The 21,801-nt window shown below is 35.3% G+C and overlaps 2 protein-coding genes across 5 annotated transcripts; both read left to right on the top strand.

Moving 5' to 3' along the window:
• The first annotated feature begins 8,328 nt into the window (after positions 1-8,328).
• Positions 8,329-9,951, top strand: oxld1 (oxidoreductase-like domain containing 1). Its single transcript, XM_079388564.1, has 2 exons — positions 8,329-8,544; positions 9,152-9,951. Exons 1-2 carry the CDS (start codon positions 8,509-8,511, stop codon positions 9,518-9,520), a joined length of 405 nt encoding a protein of 134 aa, XP_079244690.1. The 5' UTR covers positions 8,329-8,508; the 3' UTR covers positions 9,521-9,951.
• Positions 9,952-17,246: 7,295 nt separating this feature from the next.
• On the top strand, positions 17,247-20,938 carry LOC306852181 (retinal rod rhodopsin-sensitive cGMP 3',5'-cyclic phosphodiesterase subunit gamma). Of its 4 annotated transcripts, none has more exons than XM_079388852.1 (5): positions 17,247-17,335; positions 18,052-18,181; positions 18,690-18,890; positions 19,080-19,120; positions 19,322-20,938. In XM_079388852.1, the coding sequence occupies exons 3-5, from the start codon at positions 18,745-18,747 to the stop codon at positions 19,396-19,398; spliced, it is 264 nt and encodes an 87-aa protein (XP_079244978.1). In that variant the 5' UTR covers positions 17,247-17,335; positions 18,052-18,181; positions 18,690-18,744; the 3' UTR covers positions 19,399-20,938. The 4 variants fall into 4 exon arrangements, with proteins under 4 accessions (XP_079244978.1, XP_079244979.1, XP_079244977.1 ...); XM_079388853.1 differs by having other exon boundaries at positions 17,247-17,339; positions 18,079-18,181; XM_079388851.1 differs by lacking the exon at positions 18,052-18,181.
• Positions 20,939-21,801: the final 863 nt, after the last annotated feature.

Raw genomic sequence — 21,801 nt, 5'->3', positions numbered from 1 at the left:
AACTAAAATTAAAGTCAAAACTGAAAAAAAGGGATTACCTTTATAAAATATTACCTTCATTTGTCCATGAGCAAATAAATATTTAATATTTAAAACAATAGATTTCATATTGCGCATGGACAAATGAAAGTGATATGTGATCATATATTCTGCAAATATTCTGAATAAGACCCGAAATTAGATCCGTATACAGGATATCTTATTTGGACTTTTAAAAGAGTAAAATATTGATGATCATATCATATCACTTTTCTTATAATAGCTTGTGTATGTAAACTCAGTGTGCATTTTACAAATGATCCTCATAAAGGGGTGGCATTTTATTTGCCTGCATTTGTATCAGTGTACCTTTTTTATTTTCATAATGCTTTGCAAACATATGTTGAATCGAGAACTCCGAATCTACAAACACAAAACAAGTCTCACATTACAGGCACAGTGATTTTATATATATATATATTTAAATGGTTTAAATCCTCAGGGGATATTTTAGCATTAAACCTGATCTAAACTCCATCTTTTTTTACAAACAGATTTGCATCATCCCATGTATTCAGCCACTTTCCCAAGCAGGCTTATAAAGAACTGTTCTCATCCAGGTGGAGAGAGGCTTTAAAAGAGATCCACGAAGTAAGTCACCACAGTGCTTGTTCATACTGGTCCACCCATTAAACAATTCCCATGTTCTGTATTATACGATCTCCATTCTTATCCACAGAACTTCAAAAGACCGGCCCTTTGTTATTTTTGTGGTACATAAGTTGCATATCTCTCTTTTCCCCCTTGTAACCTAAAGTTCAACCTATATAGAAAAACAAAGGTGTAAAAATTTAACCACTCTGGGCATGTCACGTTTGCTAAGTGTTTTAGGAGTCAGTTAAAACAGCTGTTGTGAAACATACAAACTCAGTAAACCAGAATGAATCCATCTGCAAACTCCTGTTCACCTCACAGGTCCTCAAACAAACTACACGCCCAGGGATTCATTTATAAAGCGCTGCCTTCAAGCTGAAAGAACTTGGATGAATAGAAGTTGCTACGCTGTATTTTTAAAGTGATATTATTGTCAGCAGCTAGTGCTAAATTAGTCTCTGGTCAACATTAGCTGAATGTATGCGGTGACCGAACAAATATGTTGTATTCAGATTTAAACATTTAAGTATCTTTTGGTGGCAGATTTATTCAGTGGCTTTAAAAATCTAAAAGCCGCTTAAAGTTGGCATGATATGAAAACCCTTATCTATATTCTTTAAAGTACTAGCTTGTGCCTTGAAGGTACTAATATTAAGGGTGAAAAATGTACTTTTGAGCTTTTTTATCTTAGGGTACTGCTCCAATGACAGATTTGTCAAAAATTTTTATGAAAGTGTAAATGCATATTGTTGATCTTACTTTGAATTATTCAAACTTTTAATTTTTTGACGTATAATGGAAAGCTGGCATTGCATATCTATCTGCATCCAAACAGTCCCCGGCCTACTTTTGTTTCAGCAATCTGTTACACTCAGATGCCAAAATACAGAAGACAAGATCTCTCGCTAGAGATCATAAGGCTAGTATGGTTAAGTTTAAAGCTTCCAGATATACAACAGCATGTTCTGCTTGTCTAATAATATCCTTGTTATAACCTTTTAATCATAAGGATGACTGGTATGTTGAAGCACTAAATCACTTTCTGAAGCTTATAATATACTACTAAATTACATACTGTCTTATTCACAGTGAACTCTTGTTTTACATTTCAGGATTTCTCAGAAACAGTGACTGCCATAGTGGTCAATGAAAACTAGGAAAATAGCAAAAGGAAACATCCGCAATAGCATTTCTGACTTTCCATAAGAGAAAAAAATTGGGAGATTGATTTCTGTGATCATACATGTGAAACCATGATAAATGTATACAAACTGATTTCCTATTTCACTGTCAACAGTAATAAACCTCATTAACTACTAAAATAAGAATATATTTTTCTCTCGATCTCCTTATAGCTTAGGAAGGTGCCTCAAACTGATTTTAGAGGGAATACCAAAATTCCCACAAGAGCTGATTGTCTCTTCATTTGGCCTTAATTGGACCGTTCTCATGACTCCTAGGCCTTGTTTGCCTGGCTGCCCCTGCTGGGATTCAATTTGTTGTACCTTGTGACTTTTCACGACACAGAACAGCCTCATGGCACAGGAAGCTGTTGTGCAATCATTATTAGCAATGACTTCATGAGCTCACACTCGAAAACATGCTGGACACCAAAATACAACATTAAAAAATCTGCTAAATTTGTACTTTTTTCCAGAGTTCAATGTGTTTGCATAAGAGAAGAATACATCAATAGTAGGCTACTATTTTCGATATTCATTTCATACCACTGTTGGACAAGATAGAAGAGCAGCACAACCTGTCACAAAGGTGTCATTCTGTGTCCATCTCAGCCTGCCTGTTGGGAAAGGAGAGGAACAGTGTGGTCTTTGTGCAAGCTGGACAAAGCTGGACCTGTGTGAAAGCAGGTTAATGTTCCTCTAATGCTTGGAAGCCAAGGACATCTGAAGGACCCTCACACACATACCCAAACCTACCTCTGGATTCTGCACCTCGAGTAACAGAGGACAAAACACCAACGCTCAACAAAACAACAAGTGCTCACACAGTCTGAGCCAATTAAAAAACTTCAACATGCAATATTCGAACAGAAGGCAGTACAGAGCCATTCAGTTTGTAAGAAAAGATCTCAATACGGGTGGGTGCTATAACGGCCCAAGTGTGCGTTCATGTGGGGTGTGGAGAGCTATAAATAGCACACTCACAGTCCAAAAAATTTTCAACTTCTCAGAATTTCTAAAGAACTGTTGGCACATGGAGAATGGTGTGTGTGGGTGGCAGAAAGCGTAATGACTTAGCAATGAAACAGGACACCACGCACAAGGAAAAGAGTCTCAGAGGGTTCCAGGTGTTTGTCCATGTGCTGGCTCACATCAGCAGGTGTATTAGACCTGAAAGAGTAAAAAAAACCTTCTCACCAGAGGATGGAACTTAAAAAAACGATAATAAAAACAGATGTGCAAATGTTGTACACAAGCTGAACTAAACTGAATAGTTTTAAAATGTAACACTTTAAATAGTATTTATGGGTCATTCTCATAAATTGGTGCTGTTTGTGTAACACTAACTTAACTCATATATATATATATATATATATACACTCACCTAAAGGATTATTAGGAACACCTGTTCAATTTCTCATTAATGCAATTATCTAATCAACCAATCACATGGCAGTTGCTTCAATACATTTAGGGGTGTGGTCCTGGTCAAGACAATCTCCTGAACTCCAAACTGAATGTCAGAATGGGAAAGAAAGGTGATTTAAGCAATTTTGAGCGTGGCATGGTTGTTGGTGCCAGACGGGCCGGTCTGAGTATTTCACAATCTGCTCAGTTACAGGGATTTTCACGCACAACCATTTCTAGGGTTTACAAAGAATGGTGTGAAAAGGGAAAAACATCCAGTATGCGGCAGTCCTGTGGGCGAAAATGCCTTGTTGATGCTAGAGGTCAGAGGAGAATGGGCCGACTGATTCAAGCTGATAGAAGAGCAACTTTGACTGAAATAACCACTCGTTACAACCGAGGTATGCAGCAAAGCATTTGTGAAGCCACAACACGCACAACCTTGAGGCGGATGGGCTACAACAGCAGAAGACCCCACCGGGTACCACTCATCTCCACTACAAATAGGAAAAAGAGGCTACAATTTGCATGAGCTCACCAAAATTGGACGGTTGAAGACTGGAAAAATGTTGCCTGGTCTGATGAGTCTCGATTTCTGTTGAGACATTCAGATGGTAGAGTCAGAATTTGGCGTAAACAGAATGAGAACATGGATCCATCATGCCTTGTTACCACTGTGCAGGCTGGTGGTGGTGGTGTAATGGTGTGGGGGATGTTTTCTTGGCACACTTTAGGCCCCTTAGTGCCAATTGGGCATCGTTTAAATGCCACGGCCTACCTGAGTATTGTTTCTGACCATGTCCATCCCTTTATGACCACCATGTACCCATCCTCTGATGGCTACTTCCAGCAGGATAATGCACCATGTCACAAAGCTCGAATCATTTCAAATTGGTTTCTTGAACATGACAATGAGTTCACTGTACTAAAATGGCCCCCACAGTCACCAGATCTCCAGATGGTGGAACGGGAGCTTCGTGCCCTGGATGTGCATCCCACAAATCTCCATCAACTGCAAGATGCTATCCTATCAATATGGGCCAACATTTCTAAAGAATGCTTTCAACACCTTGTTGAATCAATGCCACGTAGAATTAAGGCAGTTCTGAAGGCGAAAGGGGGTCAAACACAGTATTAGTATGGTGTTCCTAATAATCCTTTAGGTGAGTGTGTGTATATATATATATATATATATATATATATAGTCACGGGTTGTTGGGGCTTGAATCTCAATAGTGTACAAAGGAGTCAGGTATGCAAATGAACAGAGTCTTTTAATAAATCTACACAGAACGAGAAAACAACCTCTTCAAATAACGTAAGACAGGACAAAGAAGCAGGGGAAAGGCAGGGCTATAAATATTAACCAAACAAGAGACTAAGGAGTAAATTAACTAGGAACAGGTGATACAAAGGATAATCAGGGAACTAAGGAAAACTGGGGGGTGCTCTGGAGGGGGCCCTGGAGGAGCGGGCACTGGAGGAAGGATAGGCATCGAGAACTCCAGGGGTAGGGCCGTATCCAGGAGCTCTGGGTCTGGAGCCGGCGGACTTGACTTCGCCGCGGACTGCACGCACCAAGAGCGGCGTCGGGCTAGCTCAGCTGGTTAACGAGCTTGTGGAAATCCTCCACATACCGCTCCAACTTCCGACCGACCTGCCGCAAACCCCACAGCTTGTCCTCAGCCGCAGTCTTCCTTCTGTTTTAAAGGTCCTGTCTTCTGTCACGGGTTGTTGGGACTTAAAGCTCAATAGAGCACGAAGGAGTCAGGTATGCAAATGATAATCAGGGAACTAAGGAATACTAGGTCAGGGCAGGTAGAACAGAAAACAATGAAAACAAACTCAAAACTAAACAGAACATACATGTGACATATATATATATATATATATATATATATATATATATATATATATATACTGTATATTATATATATTATAAATATACATATAATGTAATATATATATATATATATATATATATATATATATATATATATATATATATATATATATATATATATATATATATATATATATATATTAATTAAAAAAGGTGAATGTAAAAGTGTGTATATACATATATACACACATTTGTATATATTAGATATAGACATTATATGTATGTCTACATATTCCAATACGTATTATATCATATTCCAGTAGATATCATTTTTATAGTTTTTAACCACATGGTTCAAAGAGAAGTACTTTAATTTAGTATTTTATAATGGTTACACTTATACAGGCCTCATTGGGCTCAACTGTATGTATTGAAAAAATAGTATTTATTTATTTATTTTATAGGAAAATATTGTTCTTGGCACAAAATTGCATGGTAAACATTTTGAATGTAGAACTGTTTGAATGTATGCAAAGCATGAAATATGAAATGTTATACATACATACAAACAAACACACACGCACAATGAATTACCTGACAATAATGGATAATTATTTTGTTCTCATGGCAGTTTCTAGTACAGGCAGAGCAGGAAGGCATTAGAGGGTCAGGAATGTGCAGACCTTGTCAGAAAATATGCCAGGGCTTATTGTGCTGCAAAGAGCATTTCTATCGCAGGGATTAATGTATTTAAAATGTCCCAGACTGATTTGGGGCTGAATGAAAGAGTATTAGCAGCTACGTGTGACTCTCTCTGACTTCTAATGCTTGTTTTCACTTTCGTGTGAGTTTGAAACACCTCCAACCATTTTGCCTAAGGTAGAATCCACCGCTGTCATAGCAACACTTTTAAGAATAATCCAGCAACTGTGTGTGTTTGTGTTTATCCGTATGTGTGCCTTCTCCGTATGTGTGCGTGAAAGCATGTTCAAGGACCTTTCCTCATCTGGAACTGTGGACATACTCAAATGCCAAGCATAGTTACTGATTCACACAGTCAGAGAAGCTTGCGAGGGTTCAGTCCATGCATGCAGCAGTCCATATGCATATTAAAAGCTCGGTTTCCATAACACTCTTACTGCTTTACATAATTTATTTCCTTACTCAGTGATAGGCCTATCCATTTTCTATATGAATAAAAAGGCATGAATGAATGTCATAGGTGAGCATATTTTGATTGAAAGTGTTCATACTTATCTAACATTTCTACATTTCGTATCTTTACCCAAAAATTAAAATCTGCTAAAAATGTGCATAAGGCCTTTCAAGATGAGATTGTTTCTTTTAGCATTATATCAATGGACAGTGAATGGGTACCACCATGAGAATTCAAACAGCTGATAAAAACATCACAATAATCCACAAGACTCCAGACGATAAATTAATGCTTTGTAAAGTGAAAAGGCTGTGTATTTTTATGAAATGAATCCATCATTAAGGTGTTTTTAACTTTTAAACTGTTGCTTCTGGATAAAATGTGAGTCCAAAATCCATAATATTGCTTCCTCCAGTGAAAAAGTCCATTCCCAGTTGTCTTCTTACTTCAAAATCCGGCATCAACATATTCGTTTAGCACAGTTTTAGCTTGTAAACGGTGCTTAGTCTGTGCTTATTTCTCTCCTGATTCAGATGAGATGTCATTTTAAAAGGCGAAGACAATATTATGTAATTTCTTTTCTTACAAACATGCAGCTTTTCACTTCACAAGACATCAATCGGTGGACAGGAGTTGTGTGGATTACTTGTGGATTATTGTGACGTTTTTATCAGCTGTTTAAACTCTGATTCTGACGGCACCTAACTATAATAAGATCGTCTAGCGTACACACCTGTTCATGCAATCACTTAAAAATTCTCTATCGAAGCCACACCAATCTCTGCTCTGATAATGTTGTGTTTCAGACCCACCTATGATTTTTCAGACCCCAGTTTACATGACTGTCCCAATGATAACGGTATCACTGTGGACAGGTGTGTGTGTGTCATTATATCATTGCACAGTTTTTAAGTTTAACTTCTCAGGCCAGTTGCGTGTTTAATTATTACTTTTGATATCACATTGTGTTCACAGCTAACAAAACATGAATAAACTTGTCCTGCGAATGGGAAAATTCCTCCCTTTTAAGTCAAAAATATTCTCAGCCAATCATTTGAATGACATGCCTTGTTTTTCAAGACTTAATCACAGGAAAGCCAAGCCTAGTTTTCTCCAAAGAGTAAAACAGGTTTTGTTCATGGGAACACTTGATTCTGAGTCATCAGTATCGGTTATCTGAAAGATGCCAATATCCTAAATAAACATTGTTTTATAGTATTATGAACTAGTGGGTTTAAACAGCATGTTGAAAATGAATAGTTTCCATTCATGCACAATTTATGTAGGTCTCATGGGTGCTGTGTGTTCTGTTTCTATGGACGTGCCTCTAAAACACACAGTCCTGTAGGGATGACTGGATAATTACATGCATCACTGATAATTCACAATCTGGCTGACCATAAAATGTGTTTACATATTTTAAAGATAATTTGAATATGTTTAAAGCTGATTTTTTTTTTTAATGAAAGTAATTAAGTCAATTTTAAGATCACTCAAGTGCAAGTTTCTTTCAGTTGAAATAGCCCAGACATGCATTTTAGTCTTGTCTATGAAACCAGGGGTTTATAATTTGATATTAATAATAATAGGGACAACTGACCAGCAGAAGTTGATTAAAACAGCATAATGTAATAAAAAAGGCAGATTTAGGAATACTGACCTAAAACAGCAGGTCACAATATTGCTTATTACTCATTACTGCACAAATAGGCCTAATATACAATTTGCATCGCAAATATATGCATTTTACAATTAAATAATATTTATTTTACTAATTTATGAGTTATGTTATATTAATAGTCATTATTATTTTGTATTACAGGATATACATGAATTAGTAGTAGTAGTAGTAGCAGCTGTATTAGTGCATTTCTTGTTATTTTGAATCTTATCTGATCTTCTTGTGTGTGGAAATGGCGCCATCACCGATTTTCCATGACAAATGTAGGATTATGGTCCATTACTGACATCTACTGGATATCATTTTTAGTGCAGTCTGTTTGCGTTCTCTACAAACCCCGCCTCCTAAGCGCTTTCTCAACTTCTAATTGGCTCAAAGAATTTTCATCCTTCGGTCTGATTGGCTAACTGCATTCACCCTAGCAGTCACTCACAACAGAGGTCACACATTATTCCAATATGGATGCCTCCAGTTGAAACGTTACCCTCTGTGTGATTGTAAAAATAATGTTTGTTATTTCATTTATTTTGAGGAGAATGCATTCTAATTTATATGGAAAACATGGCGATACCTGAAGAGACTGTTTGAGCTGTCATCTACTTCTGCGATGCCTTCACTCAATGTTGTGTCATGTTTGCAAAGGGTGGGTTTGAAAATTCATATATATCCGCTATAATTTGATATAAAAATACAAATCAGATAAAATAAGCAAAGTACACCGTGTTTGAGGGTCTTGTGTATATTTATTGATTGGCAAAGGGACATTCTTGAAATATGGTAACTGTCTCTTGTATATATCACAAAAAAATATTAAAGTAAGATAGATAGTATAGTAAGATCATTCTTTAAGCCAACATTTTCTTAAATAATATTTTAACATGCACTTTGGAAAAATCTGGGATTTTAAATATATCTAATAAATTGATATATTTTTGCATACATATGCAAAATTTATATATAAGTGTTAATGTATATTAACGTTTTATATGCATTTTTGCATAGATATAGTTTCTCAAGAGTTTTAGCGTTAGTAATTTAGACATTTGGAAAAATATTCATCTAAATAATGTGTTCCTTTCTTTATTTCATGTTGTTTATCACTGTTTTAAAAAACCTAACATTATTAAAATACAAAGTTGAAGTTAAAAGATCGAATTTTGAAAATTAGAAAAGCTCAGAGAAAGAATAGGCTGTTAAAATATAAACATTGTGAATTCCTGCATAAATCTATTTGTAACTCTTTTCTACAGCTGCACACCTGCTACATGGCTCTCTTCAAAAACAGACCCCATCGCTGGACTGTGTTTTCTCAGAGCAGAGCTTTGCACTACTCTGCCTGCCAACTGCAGTGTTCAAGCTCTGACTCTTCTTCTACCGTCAGCAGTGTAAACCAGACACAGACGGTCCCAGAAGCTATGGACGAGGGCCCTCCATCTCCCCCCAGCCACTGCTGCATGAGCGGCTGCCATAACTGCGTGTGGATCGAACATGCTGAAAAACTGCTGAAATATTACAGCGATGGGGGAGACAGAGCTCTGGCGGCCATTGAGGAGAGCGTTCTCGATGACAACCTGAAGGCTTATCTTAAAATGGAGATCAAGTTACTGAAGAAATCTTGATGATAGTGAACTTGGGTGTAGATTTACTGAGAACAGATTCAAAGTTTCATAGCAGCAGCTATTTGCACATTTTTAATGGGTGAGTCTGTCGAAAACACATCCGGGTCATATTTCACCCCTAAATCAAAAGGAAAAATATTTATGTATATTGCACAAAGACTATAAATCTTATTTTAGGAACATAAACATTTTTTGCATTTTTTTTTCATGACAATTATCACTTTCCCCCAAAATCCTTATTATTTTAATGCATGTAGATGTTTTATTTCTGAGGTTTTTTTTTGGAATGGCTTTATAGTATTAAAACAGTTTTAAAACAACAATTTGATGAGGGTTTTTTCTTCTTTTAGTACTCTTCACAGAATACAGTACAGTTTATTATAATAGAAATATTATACATAGGAAAATGGTGTGAATTGTAATAAACATGTAAAAAAAAACATGTTTTTCTTGAATAATTTGAAAACAATATTAAATGTTGTAGATGTTATATATTTATAGTTTTATAATTTTGCATATTAAGAGAGTGTACAATTTCTTATCACTTATTTAATGTGATCTGTGTAACTATTAAGTTATTTCAGAGAAAAAAAATGTGTGCTATATATATATAGCACACATTTGTTTTCTCTGAAATAACTTAAGTTACACAGATCACATTAAATATATATATATTTTTTTGTTTATATATATATATATATATATATATATATATATTTTTTTTTTTTTTTTTTTTTTTTTTCTTTTTTTTTTTTTGAAAAAATTTAAAAACATTTTATACAAGTATTTTAAAGACTGCTCTTGTGCTCACCAAGGATGCATTTATTTATTTTAAGTTTTTTATATATATATATATATATATATATATATATATATATATATATATATATATATATATATATATATATACATACACACACACACTCAAACACAAAAACAGTAATACTGTGAAACATTATTACAATGTTTTATATGTAATTTATTTTTAGGTTATTTGTTTTTGTAATTAATAAATGTAAGTGTTATTCCAGTTTTCATTGTCACTTGATTATTCATAAATCATTTTAATATGGTTTGGTGCTTCACATTTATTGTTATTATCAACGGTTATGCTGCTTAATATGTTAAAACAAACTGAGATTCTTGATTAATAGAAACTTCAAAAGCATTAATTTCTTTAAAAATCATGTTACATGTGGAATATTTTAGCTTGTATTTCACAAATTAAATGTGAAATTATAAAATTGTCCTGCAGAAGTTTACATACAAATGTTTAAATACTATTGTTTTTATAATGTGTTTCCTCCTTGAGCATCATTAACTTTTAGGATCTCAACATCATGAAGAACTCAAACACACAGTGCTTGCAACCTAATCAAAGATCTTGGACCTGGAGGCTTTCTGTGAAAAACACTAGGCAGGATGGTACTATCTTTAAAACCAAGGTGTGTAAGCAAACTCATTTCAGTTGCTATTTTGTCTTGGTCAGTAGTGTATGTTTTTTTTGTGTGTGTCAATATGCTTCCATGGAGAAGGACTGAACAGAAAAAAAGCCTTTATGATGACTTCTTACAGTTTTTCTCGATTGCTTAAACACATTTCTTGAAACTATGCCTCATATTCTCAAAACAGTAAACACGAATCCATAACTTCTAACTCAATTCCCCAAACTTCCTATATTCAGGTCAAAATGAAGCTGTTCACTCAAAACAACTCAATCTTGCTGAAAAACTTTGCTCTCAGACATGACACACAAACAGTCAAAAACACACACACTACAGCACAGTTTTACACACTGATGAGATCAATTCAAAACAATACTACAAAAACAGTAATAAGTGTTGCTTGTGGTACTCCCCAAATGTTTTATTCCTCAATTTAATGTACTGTAGATTACAGTACAATACAGCAAACAACAAAAATAATTATTCTGCCCCAGTATCCCGTCTTTGGTCTGGGACAGGCCAAAGAACCTCTTCAACATCACAGGCTATACTGGCCCTGGCCTGGCAGCGGGGGTAAATTCCTCTCGCATGCCTACTTGTGTCATTGTTCACAAACAAGATAGGCTTAGTCATGTTGTCAATATAACAGTGCACTCTGTTAGTATTACCTGATGTAAACTCTTGGCAACGGTTTGGATGACGGTCACTGTACTGAAATGCAGAAGACTGCACTTCTTATGTATGTCATATATCCTTTCAAATGTACACATTACTGTATGTGGGATATTGATTGAAAAAGACTGGATATGATTCACAGTTACACTTTTACTAGTGGTCTGACCCCCCCCCCCCCCCCCCCCCCCCCCCAAAAAAAAAAAAACATTACAGCATCATTGTGAAATAGAGTATAGAAAAAGAAATATGTGCACAAAGGCGACAATAAAAATATGAAAGTCCACTATCAGAATGTGTAAGTCTTGTGTTGTCCTCTTTCTATATATGCTTTCCAATTGAAGGTTCATGAGATGTTCCTTTGACCTATTTCAGAGAACTGGTTTGTCATTGGTTGATCTATATTCTAATGATTCACTTGAACAATTCATGGCAAATTTATAAAAAGTCTAATAGAAATGTGTAGAAAATATGCTTGACTTTTTATGACAACTAGATCAACCATTTTGCATTTACCGTAATGATTTATACAATGAACTAATGACTTGAGGTTTTGAGGGGTAAGTCTATAGCACAGAGAACTATACATTTTGAGCAACATGACAATAGCAACTGATAATGTAGGAAACCACAGACTAATGTACATACAGTAATCAGTTGCTTGAATGTATCAAAGCAATCGCAACTTGTTCAAAAGAATGAGAAACTTTTTATGATGTGCACAAGTGACTAGATGATGTGGAGGTTGAAGTAGTTTAGAGAATTTAATCTCTGATCTGAGAAATGCACCAAAGCCTCTGAGAAACACTGTAAGCTGACTTTGGCCCTTTATCCATCGAAGGTTCTGATTGGTGTGTGATCATTTTAGACTCTTAGTGTTTCCACTTGGGTAATTGTGTGCTAATTGAGCTCAAACTGTGCAGACTTGAGTGAACAATATTGAATGCTAGTGCTTTCTAAATGACCACATGGTGAAAGCACTGAGAAATGTAGGGATTTGTGTGTAGAGTTTTGCAGTAACAGTTCACCAAATCTGACTCATGTGTTAAAGCAGGGAATAGTGTTTATAGTTCAGCAAGATGGGTGTGCTTTTTGAAAAATTAGACAAATTTGAAATTTTAGTTCAAAAGCCTGGTTATAGTGTTTTAGCAATCGAGAAAAACTGTAAACTTATGAGTATACATAGATTCACATCTAAATGCTTCTGACCAATAACTGTACCCAAATGCTGATTATAATGACACAGGGTCAGAATGTTTCCCTCTCTGATCAGCTCTTGTGGCATTAGAACCCACATTGGCTGGCTCTGAATAGTCATCAGGGTTGCCTAGCAGCATTGATCATGGCATTGGCCGGCACTTGTATGAGTGGTTTCTTTGACGACAGCCATCCTGATCTGAGTACCTGTGAGTCAGCATATGAGGGCTTGATGGCGTGTGCCAGGCCGAGGCCTGAGAGCAGGGCTGTGATCCAGCTGCTTGAAGGATTTGTGATGAATGACGTGAATAGTGGTTAGATATTCTGAGGACAAGACGTACAGAAGACAGTGCAACTCTGATTCATGGAGGTCATTAATGACAATGAAGTTTGAAATATTTTCTTCCTCTTTGACTTTAAGGAGAATTGAGAATTGATGACACAAACATAAAAAAGAAATAAATGTATATGTAATGTGTGTGTGTTTGTGTGTGCGCGTTTTTGTGACATAATGACATGGGTATTACAAGGAGAAGGTGACTTATGAGGACATTACCCCATTTCCCCATATTTCAAAAGGCTTATAAATCATACAGAATGAGTTTTTTTTTTTTGAGAAAGTAAAAATGCACAAAGTTTCCTGTAAGGGGTAGGTTTAAGTGTAGGGTTGGTGTAGGGCGATGGAAATAAGTCACTGGGGTATATTTGTAGCAATAGCCAACAATACAGTGTATGGGTCAAAATGATAAATTTTTCTTTTATGGCAAAAATCATTAGGATATTAAGTAAAGATCATGTTCCATGGAGATATTTTGTAAATTTCCTACCATAAATATATCAAAACTTAATTTTTGATTAGCAATATGCATTGACTACATTTGGACAACTTTAAAGGCAATTTTCTCAATATTTAGATTTGTTTTGCACCCTCAGATTCCAGATTTTCAATTAGTTGTATCTCAGCCAAATAATGTCCTATTCTAACAAACCATACATCAATGGAAAGCTTATTCATACAAGAAATTGACCCTTATTACAGTTTTTTGGTCCAGGGTCACATATATTATATTATATTATATTATATTATACAGGGTGGGCCATTTATATGGATACACCGTAATAACATGGGAATGGTTGGTGATATTAAAGTCCTGTTTGTGGCACATTAGTATATGTGAGGGGGCAAACTCCTCAAGATGGGTGGTGACCATGGTGGCCATTTAGAAGTCGGCCATCTTGGATACAACTTTTGTTTTTTCAATAGGAAGAGGGCCATGTGACACATCAAACTTATTGGTAATGTCACAAGAAAAACAATGGTGTGCTTGGTTTCAACGTAACTTTATTCGTTCAGGAGTTATTTACAAGTTTCTGACCACTTATAAAATGTGTTCAATGTGCTGCCCATTGTGTTGGATTGTCAATGCAACCCTCTTCTCCCACTCTTCACACACTGATAGCAACACCGCAGGAGAAATGCCAGCACAGGCATCCAGTATCCATAGTTTCAGGTGCTGCACATCTCGTATCTTCACACCATAGACAATTGCCTTCACATGACCCCAAAGATAAAAGTCTAAGGGGGTCAGATCGGGAGACCTTGGGGGCCATTCAACTGGCCCACGACGACCAATCCACTTTCCAGGAAACTGTTCATCTAGGAATGCTCGGACCTGGCACCCATAATGTGGTGGTGCACCGTCTTGCTGGAAAAACTCAGGGAACGTGCCAGCTTCAGTGCATAAAGAGGGAAACACATCATCATGTAGCAATTTCAAATATCCAGTGGCCTTGAGGTTTCCATTGATGGTGCACCACCACATTATGGGTGTCAGGTCCGAGCATTCCTAGATGAATGCTAAAGTTACGTTGAAACCAAGCACACCATTGTTTTTCTTGTGACATTAACAATAAGTTTGATGTGTCACATGGCCCTCTTCCTATTGAAAAAACAAAAGTTGTATCCAAGATGGCCGACTTCTAAATGGCCACCATGGTCACCACCCATCTTGAGGAGTTTGCCCCCCTCACATATACTAATGTGCCACAAACAGGACTTTAATATCACCAACCATTCCCATGTTATTACGGTGTATCCATATAAATGGCCCACCCTGTATTATATTATATTATATACTAGTATTTATTATTTTTAAGATTTTTAACGTTTTGAGTTTCAGATTTTCATAGAGTATATTAAAAACTAATAGTATTGTATCAAATGCTAATAATACTATGCATAATTTATTTATAATATAGCATTTATACAATCATTTTCTTGATATATATTTGTTGTGTGTGTGTGTGTGCGCGTGACAAATGAGGACATAAATTTGTATAATGACACAGGTATTACAAGGTGAAGGTGACTTTTCAGGACATTGACCCATGTCCCCACTTTTCAAAATGCTTATAAATCTACAGATTGAGTTTTTTTGGGGGGGAAAGTTGAAATGCACAGTCTCCTGTGAGGGCTAAATTTAGGTGTAGGGCAATAGCACATACAGTCTGTACAGTATAAAAATCTATCTATCTATCTATCTATCTATCTATCTATCTATCTATCTATCTATCTATCTATCTATCTATCTATCTATCTATCTATCTATCTATCTATCTATCTATCTATCTATCTATCATCTATCTATATGCCAAAATGTATATATATAAATATTAAATTTCACTTTATTTCATTAAAGTGAAATTACTGAACCTACACATATAAACATAGAAGCCTGACAAAAATGCTCATTTTAGAAGACAATTTCAAATGGCACTTAGAGGCTTTATATAATATATAATAAAACATTTTTAACATCAAATCAAAGTGTCAGTTATGTGATTGGTTGAATGGCTCAGATAACTAGCATGGATAAGAGTTTGGTCACATGTTTATTGTTTGAGCTGGGTCATCACAGTAATCTCACAAGATAGTTATCAATTGTTATAGCACATGAATCCCTGTAACCTACTGGCTTTGTAACTGATCGATTCCTCTGTTGTGCCTCTTCATGCAGAGAGTCTTCATATCTCATTAACCACAGACAGAACAAGGGGCATGTTTGACCTTCAATGAGGCCGTGGGGCCAAATTCTGACCCAGACACAAGTATGAGCACCCCCATAAATCCCTTTTTTAACACATCAACACATTTCATTTTTCCTGATACAAATATATTATATACATATTTTCTAAATATAAGGACAGAAGACATCTAGAGATGTTTTGCTAAATGTTATGTTCTGCAGATGAAAATGAACTAGATTTAATCACCCATAGTGATGTAGATCAAAGGACTTTTTGAGCTATAGTTAATCCTAATCATAGATTTCTTATTGTTTAACTGACAACAGCTTGTCAATAACAAAGACTCTCATTATAGTAGAGCAATACAGATGGCCAGATGCCTTAATGAGGCTAAGTAATCCTGACTGCAGATCTAGATCATGTAATCAACTAATTAAACCTCTTGCAGTAATTATTTTTGTGCTGTCCTGAAGGCAGTCTCAAAATACAGCATGTGTGATTTGATCTGATGTCTCTGCTGGAGTGGTTCTGCTAAAGATGAGATGAGACGCTAATGAACTCCATTGGACAATGTAATGGAGCCACACGGATGTGGGCCTGTTGCGTAACAAGGATAGAAAGTTGCAGAACAAAGAAGCTCTAGAAGTCTAGAAGAACGCTATATGGTGAACATTTATCATCCGTTTCTGGATATTTCCATTATATTATCCGGTGTTATTCGATTAGCAAATCCCATCTCAAATAGAATTAGCCTGTTCTAGAAACCTTCTGGAACAATTATTTTTTCATAGTTATTGACCTCTAACATCAAGTAAATCCTACAAACACTACATTTGCACAGAATGAGTTCAGAAACATCATTTATATTTTTACATAATTCATATTACAGCAATATTACTGAACAACGATTTTAGTCTGTTTATCTATATAAAATATTAATATTTGATTATTTAATGTAAATGAACAGAATTATATATATATATATATATATATATATATGTATTATAATGTAATATTATATTAAATTATATAAAGAAGACATTTAAAATAAATTTTTATTTTTATTTTTAAGCCAGCTTTGTAAAAAATTATTTGTTACACACTTTTTAAACAAAACCAGGCCTGAAGTACTGTATATAAAGTGGCATCATCAAATGCAATGATATTTTATTTATCCAAATACTATTTGAGGCCATTGTATGTAGTTTATTGTGGATAGTTCTGTATGTTGTTTTATTATATCAAAAATGTATTATAATATATATTAAATGCATACCTATTGTGTTCATCTGCAGTTGAGGGGATCAGGGGCGGGAGGCGTCCCTCTCCTAATCTTCTAAGGGGGCCAGAGAGTATAAAAGACCTGTAACCCCTGCACCGCTCCCAAAGAAAGCCGAGCGTTGACATCCACCCCTCCACAGGAGAGACATACATAAGAACCGTCACCGTCAACAGCCTGTCAATCAACAAACCGGTGAGTGCAAATATTTAATTCTCCATAAGGAATGAGTTGTTTTGTAATATTCTGTAACAAAGTGGCTGAAAATATACAATGTGTCAAAAGGTCATAATACTATGAGGTATTATGGGTCTTGAGGAGGATTTGACTGCACACCATGCTACTTCTTATATGGGTACTTATTGAATAGTATGAAATATTGATTTGAGTTATATTTTATTATGTAAGAAGAAATGGACCATAGATTTGTATAACAGCCTGGGATAAGTCATTTATACAGTTTAGTCAGCATTTTGCATAACCACAGAGTGCCATAATTGGCCAAACAGAATATTCCAGGAAGTTGTATAATTATTTTTATACAATATATCTGCAAAATATAAAAACTTTCAATTGAACAATTTAAATTAATTATAAATGGATTACTTTGTATTAACACCGTTTAAATGGACATAGGCCATATGCACTGAAAAATGTGCGTATAATTAAGTATTGTTTGTGTGTGTGTGTGTGTGTGTGTGTGTGTGTGTGTGTGTGTGTGTGTGTGTGTGCGCGTATATATATATACACACACACTCTCTCACACACAAATTATCCACTGAAGATTCATCTTTAAAATGTATGCATGTTTGTTGTTTAAAATATATGAAAATATGCAAACCATTGTCCTTTTTAATATAAATATAACGTTGTGAATTTGATGTTAACAGAATTCATTATTGTTATCTCAGTTACAAGAAAGAAAGAAAGAAAGAAAGAAAGAAAGAAAGAAAGAAAGAAAGAAAGAAAGAAAGAACAAATGTGCAACAGGCATCATTGCCATTGTCTATTCCCATTAATCTATGAGGAATCTACCTGAAGGTCATATTTTGACTCTTATCATTTCTGTTTGCTCAGCATGTTTGGTGTTATCCCTGTTCTAATAAGATTAACCCAAGTGCAGACTGCCACCATTGGAATGGGGGACATTTATTAATCCAAGCTCTGGATTACACAAAATGGGTCACCCTACCCATCACACTTTCCCTGAGCTCATTTCTGGAAGCACGGGCCATGTTAGACATTCAATTATAGTGGAATATATATTTGGATTTGTGTATTACTCATCAGTAAGAGGATTATGGGTACAGTTTTCTCAGTCTGGGGTGGCTGCCATAGATATTCATTAGCTGTCGGATTGACCTTGCAATTACTGTAACCTTCCTGACCTAATGTGTAATTTAAAAATCTGTGTTTTTATGTGTCATAAAGACCTCCACAGTAAATTTTCTTTCTAGAATGAAGCCAAAGTCAATTTTATAGAAAAATCAATATGTCATTGGGTGTGAACTATAAACTCACTCCAGTCTTTTTTATGTATTTACATTAGCACTACATCACGGGGGGCGAATTCAAAGAAAAGCGACCAAGAGTGACCAACAGCCATGAATCTTGAGCTGCCCAAACCAGAGATCAAATCTGCCACCCGTGTCACCGGTGGTCCCGCCACACCACGCAAAGGACCACCCAAGTTCAAGCAGAGGCAGACTCGCCAGTTCAAGAGCAAACCACCAAAGAAGGGTATCCAAGGGTAAGTTAGACAGGAAAATCATGAAGTAAAATCTTTGTGATAATGGCTTTGTGATATTCCACACTTCAGTCATGGGATTATACAAAAAAAAATACGTAAAACTGTGCATGTTCAATAATTCTGCATCATGACTGTTCAAAAATATATTTTATAATGGGTATCTAACTGAATTTATTTTATTTTTAATAGTTTCGGAGACGACATCCCTGGCATGGAAGGTTTAGGCACTGGTGAGTTTCTCCTCTGCATTTCTCCTCGTGTGTCTCCTACCATTTATTCTAAGCTGCGCTTATCTGAAATGATTAGTCTGATCATATGACATTATGACATCACTGTGATGAAACAAACATGAATGCTAGCTGGCCTTCAAGCTGCTTAAGTTAACCCTTTGATTGATAGATGAACTCATGTTCCTGTGTTTCTACCTACAGACATCACTGTCATCTGCCCCTGGGAGGCCTTCAACCATCTGGAGCTTCACGAGCTGGCTCAGTATGGTATCATCTGAGCCTGTCACCTTCCCATCATCCTCTGGGCAATTTAGACCCTTTCCTGTCATGTTCTCCAAACCACCTGCCTCCATCCTGGCCGCCGTCTCCATGTGGACCGTTCCACATTTTATAACAGAATAAACACCAAAAACAGCAACATTTATAAAAATGGAAAAACTAAGAAAAATCAACATCAACAAAAAAAAAAAAATCTATCTGACTATCTATCCCTCCGGTTTCTTTTCTTTCTTGCAGTCCAAGAACACGTTCTGCTCAAACTATAGAACAGAAAATTCTATACGATCCCGTCAGATCACATTCTGTTTGACTAGAAAGACTGCTGCTCTTTTCTTTGCTCTCTTCTTCTTTTTCTACTCTCCCTCCCTGTTTTCTTCTGGAACACAAAACTTACGTAAGCAAGACAGCCTCAGAGTGAGTAAAAGCAAGACACGTGCCCGTGAAATGAATGGCTTCTCATTTCACGTGCCTCGGTGCCTCCTCTGTCCACCTTCGCCGAGTTCATAAGAAAAGATCAAAGTCCTGTAGAGATGAATCACGCTGCTGGTCGACATTAGATTCCCAAAACTATATTTCATCCCACTATTTCCCCATCAAGATACCCAGTTGGGTAATAAATGCTGATTTAAAAGTTTCAACCTTTTCACTCCCTTGTACTTTTTTTATTTTTGTGTATTCTGTATAAGGATACCCTCAGGAACTGTACATTTTTTTTTAAATATCATGTTTGCTTTGTGCTTTGCAACCCCTTCATTCAATGCTTTCATATGTTAGCACACATACATGCACGATTTCATTTTTGGTTATAATTTTTCGGTTTCATGTCACTCTCAGGTGACTGTTAGGGAACATTGTTGGGCTGTCATGTCTTGTTTCTTTCATCCGTGATCATTTTTTGTAGTTTTTTTTCATTTTTCATCGCCATCATCTGTCCTCATCATCACACTCCTTGTTATCATTGTGCCCCACTTTAATGTCATTTCAATCTAATGTATTCATTACTTTCCATTTGTATATTTCATTGTAAAATATTATTAATTATTATTTAATATATTCATTTAAATGTCCTTCTTTCACTTTATTGGCATTGTGTCAAGTATGTGTTTATTTCCCTATGTTTATGTTTGTTGCATGATCTATCTTTCACTATTTTGTTGTTATTTTCATTCATTTGTTCATCCATTATTTAGTCACATTCTAGATTTTTCATTTAGTAAAAAAAGCCCATTTCCTGCACAGTCAGAGTCTCATGTATCCAGATAACATATCCAAAGTAAATTCTATGAAAAGATGTGGTTTGCACAAGCATGAACATATGTTAATTTTTGCACAGATCCTTTATATGTGTTAGGACTGTGTGTGTCCTTCTGAATCCTTAAGTCTTGAGTGAAGTTCTTCTGTGTTGTTAAGGCCTGTATTTTGCAGATATAGGGTTTCCGGCTGAACATGTATCAATTTTGAGGGAATGTTTGAGGGTTGACAACATCATTGACTAAAGGGAAGATTTCTCTCTACAGGATGAGATCAAAATAAAGCTTGAAAAAAGAGAAAAAAAAATATTTGCCTGTTTTTTTATGCCTATATGATATTATTACAGTCAATAAACTGAGAAATGAAAAAAAAACATTGTTGAAAACGTTGTTAATGATAAAATAAAATGTTCGAATATAAGTCTACAAGCTTACTAACTGCTTGTTTTCTTAAAAAAAAACTACCACTAGCTTCTCTATTCTTTTTGTTTATTATACAGTTGACAAAAGCAAAAAAAAAAACCACTAACACACTTTATTTTTATTTATTATATAATTTAAGATAACTGAGACTTGTTATAGCACTTGCGTATCATTGCTCTTTTGTTGATTTTGATTGCTTCCATTGTCCTCATTTGTAAGTCGCTTTGGAAATATCTGCTAAATATCTAAATGTAAATGTACATGGATGATTTTGTTTTTTCAAATGTAATGCAGCTATTATCTAAAGAATCATATTTTGAATAAAATATAGTTAAAGTCAGTACTGAAATATTTGATTTGTTCAGAGAGTAGTTTTGATTTCTACTTGTACTTGATGCAGTGCAATACAGTGTGGCTATTCAAAATATACATTATATATGCTAAATATATTAGGCTATGTTGTCCTAAAGCCTCAGGATAATTTCTAATTAGTCAGTTCCACCACCAGTAAGCATGCAAATGAAGAAACAGCAACAACAATGAAAAACTGGTTAAATTAGCCTACGGTATAAATAAGATGTCATAGAAGAAAATATATTGATATTAACATCTGCATAATCTCTAGATGGAAAATTGTACAGCAACAAAAACTATGTATATAATTTTTAAACGTTTTTGTTGCTGTAAGTAATTTCTTATTTATAAATTAAATTAAATTTATAAATTAAA

This window comes from Barbus barbus (assembly GCF_936440315.1).
Source record: "Barbus barbus genome assembly, chromosome: 32".
In the NCBI taxonomy this organism is placed as follows: domain Eukaryota; kingdom Metazoa; phylum Chordata; class Actinopteri; order Cypriniformes; family Cyprinidae; genus Barbus; species Barbus barbus.
Note: the sequence above shows the minus strand (reverse complement) of the source record. Positions and strands in the feature narration are given on the sequence as shown.

What these genes read in the sequence shown, in the direction of transcription:
- oxld1 (XM_079388564.1), top strand. Translation starts at nt 8,509, where the DNA reads ATGCCTTCACTCAATGTTGTGTCATGTTTGCAAAGG. An exon ending in TTGTGTCATGTTTGCAAAGG is followed by an intron (nt 8,545 to 9,151) that starts GTGGGTTTGAAA and finishes TCTTTTCTACAG; the next exon opens with CTGCACACCTGCTACATGGC.
- LOC306852181 (XM_079388851.1), top strand. Translation starts at nt 18,745, where the DNA reads ATGAATCTTGAGCTGCCCAAACCAGAGATCAAATCTGCCACCCGTGTC. An exon ending in CCAAAGAAGGGTATCCAAGG is followed by an intron (nt 18,891 to 19,079) that starts GTAAGTTAGACA and finishes TATTTTTAATAG; the next exon opens with TTTCGGAGACGACATCCCTG. An exon ending in CATGGAAGGTTTAGGCACTG is followed by an intron (nt 19,121 to 19,321) that starts GTGAGTTTCTCC and finishes TTCTACCTACAG; the next exon opens with ACATCACTGTCATCTGCCCC.